Source organism: Lineus longissimus, chromosome 17 (assembly GCF_910592395.1).
Source record: "Lineus longissimus chromosome 17, tnLinLong1.2, whole genome shotgun sequence".
Taxonomy (NCBI): domain Eukaryota; kingdom Metazoa; phylum Nemertea; class Pilidiophora; order Heteronemertea; family Lineidae; genus Lineus; species Lineus longissimus.
In genome coordinates this window covers 10,815,280-10,827,588 of record NC_088324.1, presented here as the reverse complement: position 1 = coordinate 10,827,588, position 12,309 = coordinate 10,815,280, and the positions used below count along the sequence as shown (strand labels likewise).

The window sequence follows — 12,309 nt, the reverse complement described above, 5'->3', positions numbered from 1 at the left end:
TTTGTTCTCTTGGTCAGTTGTCATTGTCAGTCCAGATTTCTGCGAACAGAGAGGGAGTACAGAGTTGGCTGGGCTCCTGTTTAGCATTGAGATCACTCCAGAAACTGTTCTTATATTTGCCTGGAGAAGCACCTGTGGAGGCTTCTACTTGAAGTGGCTGTACATCCCTCTTGGGCCAGCAGGACCAAGAGGTACAGTTTGGGTCCCCGCACGTAGCTCATCACGCTAAAGAAATCAACAAGACATGTTTCGTACTAGGGGCTTTATGCATGATCTAATAGCTAACATGTATTTGAGCTAGTTCAGTTGCATATTTTTTATATAATCATAAAGGAATGAACAGAAAGGTATCACCAGACACATTCTCATTTGTCATACGATGCATTGCCCCAACTGAATGCATCTGAAATGCATCCCGGTGTAGTATCTTTTCGTGTTTTCCCTACAGTAGATCAGGCTTCAAATAGTTGTTGTTGTCACCTTACTACCAGAATAGGGGAACAACAAGGGAACACTGAAATATGGAAATACTGACAGATGGTACGCCGGTACCAAAGAGAAGCTGTATGTAACATTTACATGCCTGACAAAATTATTGTATTAGTATATCGAAGTAGATTTTATTGTTGATGATTGTGTCTTTGCTCCATGTTTTGTAACTTTCCTGAGTTCACTGAGTTCATGGTCAGTAGTGAGTTAGTTTGATTATGTTGGGGGACTTTTTTTAAACATATAAAGCGACAGGTGACCTTTATGTTGTAAAAACTGGTAAAGGGATCGGCTTTATTGTATTACAAGAAAGGGAGGTTATGACGATCGAGAAGTCCACATCAACTTGGGGTTTTCTGCATCTCAGTCAACTTCAGTGTCGAACTGCCGCCGGGCGGCGCTGAGAGAGTGAACAAGTTCCCATTGGGTTGCACTCCATGTGGAGCCTTTGGTCGCCTCCGTCCCGGCCGGTGTTTCCACATGCATTCAAGCAAGAAGATGAAGAGGCAGAAGCATAGGAGAAAGCCGAGGAGGATGAAAGCACTCTGGACCTCCTTCAGGGGTGCAGCTTTTGCCACCGTCTGCTTATCAAGGCCCTTACAGACCAAATTCTGCGGGGTCCATTTCTTGATCCAGAATTCCAGTAGGCCCGCTTCCCTGATTTTGTTAATGCTGCAAAAAGATTGTAAGAAAATTTTATTGCAACTCATTCTGTTTGCTATGGTGGAGAGGAAAAAGATGGGGACTCCACACCTTCCGCCAGCCTCTCACCCCAGTGCTCTCTCACCAGCTCACAGTGTCTAAGTTTACACGTAGAATCCTATGGGCGCTGTCACGTACATTGCAAATGGACCTGCGTGCGTGTCTGTCAAAGACAAAGAAGCACCGCCAAAGATCTGTTGCTCATGAAAGGCATCTTTCAAACAGAATAACAAATTGGTCCTCTAGACCTATAGGCACGCGATGTTTGTGCACAATAACCAGATTCCTTTGGTTTACATCAGGATGCCCAGTGGGCAGGCCTGCCTCACAGTGTCGACAAGAACTGTAGAAGAAAACCAGACTGCTTACGCTTCATTAAATATCTGTAAGTAGGACGACCCCTTGGGGAGAGACCACGCATAGCTTGTTGGAAAGAACTCCTCCTTCGCCATGATTAGGTCACAATCATTGATTTGTTCCTGTTGGTACCAAGACTTCTCCGCTATCAGCGCCCACTCCTCTGAAAACGGGTAAACATAAATCTGAGCTTCATCCAGTAATGAAAGATATCATCTTGCAGAAATGCAATGGAAACTTCTGACAGTAACTTCTAACACTTCCTATTATGACATATCAATTTCTCACAGTAATGTTATAGTAGTTTGCCACAGTAATGTATAATGGTAGTTTCCTACAGTAATGTAATGGCAACTTATTACAATAATATAGCTGATTACTGCAATGCAATTGTACAGTTATGCAAAAGTAGCAATATTTTACCCGTTTGTAGCTTCTTGCGAGCATCATCATATGATTTCACTAGATTTTGACTTGGGTTAGCTTCAATAGCGGCCCATACCTTCTTGTAGTCACTAATGTTCGATTCCTGAAATTTAATGCAATGTTAAAGGCTGAAGATCATAGCATGAGGGCGAATTGAATCCACACGGACAAAAGAGTTGCCATCTCTTTTCTACCGCTACATACAACGTTTTCCGATTTGCCAGTTTTGCATTAAAGCCAGTTTATCCCTAATGTCATAAATTGATATGATAACCTCGCCCCTTCCTCTTGTTTCGCTCTTGGGATGAGGTACTAGCGAAGGCAATGATGGATGGAGGAGCCTTAAAGACGTGTCCCAACCTATAACCCGAAAATGGTCCGCAAGCACGGTGATGTGTGAGCGATGCGGATGTGGATAGCGCCCAATTAAGAAAGCCCGCTTCATTGCACTACATGGCTAAAGATTTAAACGGATGGAATGCCATCCGCTAAAAAAGAAGTTGGAGCCCGTGAAGGAGAAGAAGAAGGACTTACTCTGAAGAGCATATTGAGCGCCACACCATCTACCGTCCCCCACGGCAGTTTGTTTTGTTGGACCATCTCGGCGATTGTATTGAAGGGCATGTCGACCTGTTTTACGGCAAGGAAGGCGATCAGGTTGCCTGTGTAGGTGGATATCATCACCACAGCCATGATCCATTGGAAGGCCGCAAAGCAACGCATAGATTGAGTCTCGGCGACACGGTTTCCTCCTGAAAATATGATGCATAAGAGCGTAATGGAAGTGCGCGTCATCATTTCGGCGTCCTTGAGTGACCATCTTTCACTTCCACCTTCCACCTTGACGTTTGTCCTCCTCGGAGCCAGTACCTTCGAGTGATTGCATTCTTGAAGAGCAATCTGATGCCATATCACCACAAACGCGTTTGTCTTTACGGCCTGTCTTTCCGTAATTGTGAACGTCCTTGATGAGAGAAACTGGCTTGGGGTGGGCAGGCGATTGTCTTAGCGGGATGATTGTCTTGGCGGGATGAGCTGGGTGGGAAGGCGATTGTCTTCGAGGGATTGGTTACTCATCCCGCCAAGACAATCGTCCATTGTCTCCTACCATAAATTTATAATGCCACAACGTTCTTACCTTGTTGAACGACGCATCCATAAGCATACAGCATACACGTGATTAGAACGAACCGATAATATTGGAATGTCGTCTGAGTTGGGAGCCGGGCTGGGTAGACGCCTTCGTAGGGGCTGATGATGGCCAAGAAAGTCAAGAAAAGCCCCGAACCAACAACGCATCCAATTAAGCAGAACCATACCGTGTAGGAGTAAGGCCGGATGTAGAGTGGCGGACCGGCCGAGTCCTGTTTCCGAAATATGATGACTGTCTGTTCGCTGTAGTACGGAGACGCCATGTCGGTGACATGTTGCCTGTCGGCTGTCACTGAGAAACAGGCAGCGGCGAAGTCCACTTTCTGAAAGACGATGGTGCAGTACATAGTAGCAAAATTCAATAAAGACAAGCCTATTAATTCTTGATGGTGGGGACGGTAGCGTGACATCAAGGGGTGAGGTCGATGGGTCTGAATGATAACTTATTCCCGACGAAACATCAGCAATACTACTTATAGTGGAAGTGGTCGTGGTCCTGGTTGTGCGAAGGGAGCGGATATCGGACTAATATCAAGGAGACACGAGAGATGCAATTCCTCTTCTTACTCCGACCCAAAATGGTGTTTCGTTGAATGATAGCTTGTTTAATTATTTCACTTTCCTTCTTCTTTGGGTTGTTACTTACTTCGTCGAGGACCTCTCTGATCATGCCATTCCATTGTCCATCCGTCTGCTTGATTCCCCAAAATAAGTCGGGAGGTTCTGTCACTTCATACCTTGACGATATAAAAAAAACACATTGCAAAGCAGCTATTTGCTGCACACTGCTGTTGGCGGGCAACGCCTGCGCGTAATAAGCTGATGTAGATATTGAAACCATTTAGGGTTGATGGTATAGGAAATCATTCTTGCCAACTGCTACGGCCGCTACAGCTCCAGACTGTAGGTGCTTTTAAAAAGCCTTACACCTTTTGGTATTGAAGGTTTCTGCAGCTCATTCGGCGTGAACTTTATCAAAACGTGGACATGCTGCCAGATTTCGTTGCAGGGGTGTTTCCAGGGAATCTCCACACTTATACCTACGTGAAGTTTAAGACCCTCGCTAACTCATTCAGGATCTCAAAGGTGAGCCCCACCCACGTCATTTTACCGCTGATATTCCTCTTCTGTTGGAAATACGAGTACTGTAAGAAGAAAGATGATTGATATGCCTAAAGAAATTTCTCCTCTGATGAATGAACAACAGTCTTGTAAACAAGAGGCCCAAGAGGCCCAAGGGCCTGAGACTTGGCTGTTAAAGCCACTGTAAAACCACTCACATAATACTACAAGTCCGTGGTGAAACAAATAAAAGTATGGTGAATCATAATTTCTGTTGGTGTCGAGATTTATAAAGTCGTTCCTGATTGCTAAAACCTCTTGGCAATATACTCACCGCCAAGCAAAATACAGATTTAAACCCACCTCAAGGGAAGATACGACGAATTTCCGTCCTTGGAAACCCCACTGCGTCTTGGGGAAAAGCTTATCATGAAACTGTAGCTTCCTTTCCGCGTCCCACGTCGCTACTTCTTTGATTTGGCCAACGCCAACATGAGAGTCGATGCGAAACTGAGTGATATTTGGATTGATGCCGAAATAAGGCCTGTTCGCCTGAAAGGGAAGTATGTAGACTGGGGGAAAGCTAGCCTCTTTTTTACTATAAACCTCAATTACAGAAGAGGTTTCTTGGCAGATGCACTGAGTCAGACTTGATATCATGACCAGGTCGACCAGGGGCAACCTTTATCCCAGGGTTTTGAGTACCAAAGCTAGCTTGTAACTGAGCACAGAGCGTGCAAAAGCGGGCAGTTTCCCGCTGCGGAGTTCTTGTCAACGAGGCCTAATGGCGTGATGCTTAGCTGGGAAAGTTATGCTTATACAAAACCTACATACCTCCAGTACTCTTTGCAGGGCATTAGTGAATTCGGCGTTGGCGGAGTCGGTGCATTTCGATATGTTTTTGAGCATTATGTCAGATAATGGACTGGTAAACATTTCACCGAATGAGACCATCAGCGTGTTGGAGAGCTCCTGTGAAAGCAATAATTAACTCACGTACAAAGCGAAAAAAACAGTGCAGATGCAGATGGTACGTGGTATGAGAAACCATTCTTACCTCATCGACTACTCTAAAAATTAGGTTTCTTGGGCGTTGAAAAATCTTTCAGGGTTTATCCACCAACACAAAAGTACATGAAGCTTTTTGAGCATGTGAATAACTCAAAGGGTCTTTCATTTCGCTGAAAAAAACTTCTAGGGGGTAGATTTTTGTGTTGGCTGAAACCCTTAAAAGGTTTTTCAAAATTTACAAAGCTTTTATTTCTAAGAGTGTTTGTATAGCTCAGAAAGAAAACCATGAAGATGGTGTTTGCTGGGTGGAGGATTCGCTTTACAAGTATACCTACCTCCTTCACCGTCTGTTCGGTAATCCGGGTATCACTCGATACATGGCGAATGATGGCCATGTTGTCCGTGAGAGTGAGATTCAGGAACAAGAAACTTTCACATCTATTGGGCCACTTAGGGTGATAGACCAACCATTTCTGTATCATATTACGCATCTCATAATCTGCAAACTATGACAGAACAAAGGGAATGAAATAGGACGGGAGCCAACACTATCTGTCTGTATAGTCGGGGTTTCATTTTCCTTTTTTATTGCTCAGAATGGTGGACCATTATCACCAAGGCTGGTATCAAATTTCATTGATGAAATCACCATCAACATCATCAAAATCACTCCAGGCGTTTTGGCCCTCCTGGGTTTTTGCGTCTCAATCTTAGACAATTGATCTAAACTTTTGATAAAACGTTCCATCTCAACGTCTCGGTCTCTCGGTCAATGGGAGCTAGAGAAGGCTTGGTTAGGTAATGGCACATACAAGTACATCAATTGGCGCTCAGGATAGAACTTCAGATTTGACCGAGATGGGCCAAGGCGTTGAAAGAGGACCTTACCGCTTTCAGAATAAGCCCCGCCTTCTCCATGGTGCACAGAAGCAAATGCTGTCCGACTTCAAAATACCCGAACGCAATATCAGTTTTTAGCGAAAACAGAAGTGGCCCAAGGTCAAAATGAAGTGTTTCTTCTGTGAGGTCAGTGACATCGATGATTGTCATGGATGTCGAACTTTCCTGTTTATAGATCGTGTCAATGATGAAATCAACGTTTTCTGGAAAAGCAACGAAATGACGTTTATTTTGCTTTCCTTTTCGATCTTTGATAGCGAATCATCCTTCACCAAGTGATATTTGAAAACTACATAAAGATGCGAACATTCAACTGAATGTTCTATTGTCTACAACAGCAATTATTATTTGCGGTGTCCTCTAGTTGCCTCAGTGCACTCTCTGAAACTCTAGCGTCGATCAAATCAAGTGAGATTAATCTGAAGAGTAACCAAGGAGTAACACCTTCAGCGCCGAACCACGTTGATCTACGTTGCCCAAATCCCCTCTCTTTGAGCTGTTTATCGGTGTCTCATGGACTTCATGAAAGAGGGGCCACGTTGATCTTCGTGGTTCGGCGCTGAAGTGGTTAATGTAACCTTGAAATGATGCAAGCGAGACAAAAACCGTCCTAGTGTTACCATCTTACCTTTACCGGTGGTTACGTCATAAAAAATGTTCAAATGATTCCAATTTTCCCTCTTGATGATCTCAAGTACAATTTTCGTCCAAGAATACACGGGACGGTAGAACAGCGCGTTTTTAGCTGTAACATCATAGGGTCGGCATGGGGACGTCACAATGAACAGGTGCGCGACGGGGAATGATTGGAGGGCTTGAGCTGCTCTGGGGACGTCATCACAGGCGACATCAGATATGACGAGGCTGATCCCATTGTTGAGGATCGCATCACATACTGTAAAAAAATACCGTTTTATAGCGCTTTCGGGTGCTGCATGATAATATGGTTACAGCAGAGCAGTGAGTGTGCGGCATCTGTTTCGCCGTATATACAGTATTGTAAAAATATTCTGCAAAAGACAGAAAAAAGAGAACACTTGATCGAAAAACAATCGCGGCGTAGTTTACCTCTATAGAGCAGTCGGAAGTCCGTAACTCCATAAGACATATTTACGCTTAAGTCGACGACATTGATCTTTATGTTGCCCTTCATGTTCGTTAGCGCATCAGCAAGGTAGAAATTCTTTGCATCTTGTACCCGTACCCCTAGAAAAAAGATATAAAGGAACATCAGTTCCTGTTCCACCGTGGTGACAACGGCTAGCTGTTGTTTTTGGTCCAGTGTTTCAAGAATCAGTTGCTAAACCGTTGAATATTTGCTGGTGTGAAAGAAATGTCGTGCTCTGATAGCAAAGCCCTGGAAATAAAATGCATGGTTCTGAAATAAGATAATTTTTACGGGTGTTAGTATGGGCTGGGACTCACCGGAAGAAACACGCTAATTTATATGATGGAGTGGCATGATTATACCAATATATTTTTGATATCCTTTGATTTTATGCGGGGTAGTCTATGAGAATTCGACTATAAATATTATTTTAATGCTGTTTATCAAAACATCAGATTCATGAATATTTCAGATTCTTTTTATTACGCCACTTGCCTGACGTGGGACGTGGGAAAGTTGTAATTTTATCATCGTGTGATGCATGGGGAATTGTAATAGGACCCTGGAGAGTTTTTTCATTATACTTAATTGTGAAGCCAGTGGTCGTGGCATCAGTCATAGTGTTTACGGATCTCCACCGCGCCCGAACACTACAAGTTTGTTCGGCACTGCAGGGGTTAACTCTTTCAGTGCCAGACCCGTCGATCGACGGACAAGACAATGCATCCATCCCGTCAAATCTTTTCAAAAAATTGGGACTGCAGTTTTTGGTGATGTTGGTTCATTTTGAGGGGGAAAAAAAGTGAAAAGACGACGACGAAAATTTTCAACTGACTGAGTGATGAAAAAATTTCTAAGTACAAACATTATCTTCACTTTTTTGTGCTCAAAATGAACCAACATCACCAAAAACTGTCGTCGTTGTCGTCATCGATGCGTTTCCAGCTGAAAAAATTGCATAATTTTTGGCGAATTCAGTCTCAGACAACGATCCTTCCCCAAGTGATTCTGTGGATTCAGATGGGCCATGATGAGCATGGTTAATCTGAGATCTTTTTCGTAAGGGTGACGACCCTATCCTATCAAGTTTTTATTGTGTTTTTCAATCAGTTTAGATAAAGCTGAACCACTGGAAAGATTTTTTGAATAAAACAATAAAAACAATAAAAAAAAGCTTTTTTCAAAAATAATAAAAAAAATTTAACTATGCTCTGAACCCATGCGGGAGGTAGACGGTAAACCGGATTAATTATTCCCATTGCCTTGAACTTGGTCCAGTAAATTGGTAAAATTTAGCAATAACCGGTCACCACAGTTCACAACTCCCATGATAATCAAAGGCTTATTGAACAGATAATCCGTTAATAACACACCCACAACAAACGAAGACAATTTCATGATAGAATTGCTATTATCAATAATTATCAATAATGGAAGCAATTAACCTTTTCCCCTCATTATTTTATGTCATTAGCGATCAGAGCCATCGACTGTATAAGTCACCTTGCTGATCCCCCCCCCCCCCATTACATAAACATAGTATCAATGAAGCTACTAATCGTATTTTTTCGCCGCCAAGTATCGAAAGACGACAAAACTGTTGGAGATCTACTGAAGTAATGGTAATATGATCTTCCCTATAGAGATTATTCGCGCAATTTCGCGGACTTATCTCTAAATCAAAGCAAGACCCTTGCAGTTCCACAACTGTAGACCACCTATCAATACTCCTATATTCCTCTTCCCTATAGCACCCCTGTAAAATAACGCTCAACGATGTTTTCGTTTCTAACTGCTGCGCTATATAGCTAAAGCCTTTTGGAAGATAAGGGTGTGGGGGGTAGTGAGGGGGTCAGGCGCTGATAACTGACTGATACACCAGATAAGGGAGATGATTATGAGTGACGCATTCCAATTCCAAATGTCCTCGCGCAGTTTCCGAAATGGCATAACGGCCACGGGTATAGGACCAGGAGAGGATGTGGTGAAACTTACCTATTGATATCTCCTCAGAATTCGCTGAAGGAAGCCTCTCATACCAAAACGCGAACGAGAGTACGACGAACGCCGGCCTCAAATGCCCCAGCATGATGTTTGGATCTCTCGTCCTGATGAGTTGTCCTATATCAATCTGTGTTTATGAATGTACATAAGCCTGTCCTGGCTCCTTATTATGAATTGTCCTCAGCGCTTTTTACCTTGTTGAGGTAAAATATTGTCAGTTGAACCTTTTCGCCTAAATTGCTATTGTTTCTGTAATGTCTTCCGCCTGAAATTTATCACCCGATTCGTTTGTTTTCAAATTTATTCCCGAGCATTGCGATTTTGTAGGATAATGTCCCAGGTTACTTTACATTAATGTCCTTTTATCGATTTACCTCTATGAGACGCAGTTATAGGATTCATGATTCCAGCACCTCGTTCTTAAAAAAATATGTTTGCTTGTAACATCATGGTGACATGTTGTTTTATGTACATTAGTTTAAGGTTTGATAAGTGCCATATTCCGTTTCAAGCCCGGGTTTTATGTTCCCGTTCTCACGTCCACCGTCCGCCTGTCGTTGCTACGTAACACGCGATCAAGTTCGTGTTCTGCAGATTATATTTGCCAGTGTGCATTAACTAGAACATTGAAACGAGTATTTCCGGATTCTAAGTGATATAAAACATGATCGAAATCGAAAGCACCGTAAATAACGGATTCCCTTTTCTCTTTGCTGGTTGTTAGGCCGAGAGTAGCTGCAGTTTAGCGGAAATCCCGTGATTTGCAGGGTAATTTATGAACATTGGCACTTTATCGCTGACTACGTTAGACTACGAATGTCCAAAGGATTATTTGAAGTGACACTGCATGTTGTCTTCATGAGTTAGTTCGGTAGTCCAGATTTCCTGTCCTCCCATAACAGGTTCAACTCCCATCAAAATTTCGTTTCTTGCCTTAGCCGAGGAATAGGTGAGACATGCAGACTCCTGAAAGAGTAATAATCCCATGGATGATTCAAGCCGCCGGCCACGACTCAAACTGACAGAATTTCAGTGAAACCCAAATCTTTTATATTCGGTACATTCTATATGCCAAGCCCTAAAACTGAATCGTTACATCGATTTTGGAGGTTGCAACCAATCAGTGTTCGTCTCTCCTCCGAGGACAACCTCTTTTCCGTTTGGTCTGTATTCACCTCCCATTCAACCGTCGTCGCCAAACTCTAACGGCCGTCGCCCCACTTGACTTCCACTTACATATCCGCTAATAATCGCATCCATTGAACCTGTTGCACGATGAACGACTGAGGGAAATTGAATAATTCATCATATTATCGGGAAAACAAATGGTCCATCGAACTTCGTCCGAACTAACCCGTGCCGTCACGAGGTTCATCCTCGTAACCAGTGGTTTTCAATACTCTCCGCCTGTCGATTTGTTTTGGAGTGAAAAAAACCTGAATCTCTGGATGAGTGTGGTTGTGACTTCACTATGAGTGTTGGAGCTCCCTGTTGATGAGATCATCCTGAACCTCATTGTCTTTACTCCCTAATATAGGCATATCTTGGTGGTCAAGATGTAGTGAGATTGATCTTGTCCAGTACAAGTTTGGTAGTAGCGTGAAGTTAATCATTAAAGCTAATATTTTCGAGGCAGGGGGTTGGTTTCGTTTGCGGATATTGTCCTCGATCAGTTTGGCCCATAATAATCGATTGTGATAGCGATCTAGGATCCCAGTGATCGAGGCTCAAACTTTGCCAGCCCCAGCGGTGACCAATAAACGATTATTCCCATCATGTTATATAAGTTGTTACCTGCTTAGTGCATGGTTACTCTGATGATTTATTCTAGCGGATCTCAGCACCTAAGTTCCTCCGATCACAACTCACACATCGTAAGGATAGGATACAACACAAGTTTGAATGTCCTGGAATAATTCGCGTCTCTTTGCGAGACCAAATCGGACGCTCTGTAATGTCACATCTTTCTTACTCCAGGGTACAAGTTGGCTATCTCATTCGGGGTTGAAACGGGATGCAAATTAAGTTACGGTACAGACTCTGGGCTATTTCGTCCCTGACCGCAGGCGTGAGGTATTTTTGGTGAAGAAGGTGCATTTGGAAAGTGCATAAATCTCACTTTTCGAGAGTGTCCCCCACGCTGAGAGACCGAAGGACAAGAGACAAAGGCTGATATGTCATTCTGGATTGAAACGGGATGCAAATTAAGTTACGGTACAGACTCTGGGCTATTTCGTCCCTGTCCGCAGGCGTGAGGTATTTTGGTGAGGAAGGTGCATTTGGTGTCGTTTGGTAAGTGCATAAATCTAACTTCTCGAGAGTGTCCCCCACACTGAGAGACCGAAGGACAAGAGACAAAGCCTGATGATATCGAAGGACAAGAGACAAAGCCTGATGATATGGCAACTTTTATTGGGCAAGTATATAATATATACGTCTACAAAACTTGGAATACAATAACACAACGTTGATACTGCTGACGCCGCTTGAGCCGCTTGAGCAAGCGTGTCAAGGGATCAGATGTTGGGTCAGTGCGCATGCGGGGCATGGGATGGAGGGTGGTGCACTGTGAGTGTCGATAAGAATGGGGGGGGGGAGGGAGGGGCAAAGGCAAATGACAATGACAATAGCATAATAACAATTGAACAATGTACAAGTCATAAGTAACCGTGACCGCTTTCAAGGTGGCAAGAACTGATTGCTGACCAAAACAATGACATATTCTGTTAACACCAATGGAGCATTCTCTTGTACTGTATTTTAGCCCAAAACCGCCCAATCAAAATGGTGCAGAGACTCGATTGACGTTTATTGTCTTCAAGAGGAAATTGATCTCAAAACTGATATTGGCCTATAGTATAAATAATATCCTACCTAAAATATAGGCCTTCTGTTAAATTAGGCCTGCCTTAAGAAAAAAGAAAGAAAACCTACAACCAATTCCTCTTGAAAACAAATATGTCAATAAGGCTCATCCATGCATCATTTGAGTAAAACAATGTAGAAACACATTTTTGCTATGATCAAGAAATAGCTCCATTGTTGTAATGTTGCACTTCTTGTGCTGTGAAATAGCTCAGATACGGTAAATGGATTGC

At 43.2% G+C, this 12,309-nt stretch overlaps 1 protein-coding gene across 1 annotated transcript; it reads right to left on the bottom strand.

The window, feature by feature from the left end:
* Positions 1 to 296: 296 nt before the first annotated feature.
* Positions 297 to 10,312, bottom strand: LOC135501391 (glutamate receptor ionotropic, delta-2-like). Its single transcript, XM_064793481.1, has 14 exons — positions 9,203 to 10,312; positions 7,168 to 7,305; positions 6,728 to 6,994; positions 6,088 to 6,302; positions 5,535 to 5,705; positions 5,023 to 5,160; positions 4,552 to 4,740; positions 4,171 to 4,271; positions 3,773 to 3,863; positions 3,113 to 3,449; positions 2,509 to 2,726; positions 1,972 to 2,077; positions 1,561 to 1,711; positions 297 to 1,161 (listed from the first exon to the last, which is right to left on the bottom strand). The coding sequence occupies exons 1-14, from the start codon at positions 9,294 to 9,296 to the stop codon at positions 831 to 833; spliced, it is 2,547 nt and encodes an 848-aa protein (XP_064649551.1). The 5' UTR covers positions 9,297 to 10,312; the 3' UTR covers positions 297 to 830.
* Between the last annotated feature and the right edge of the window lie 1,997 nt (positions 10,313 to 12,309).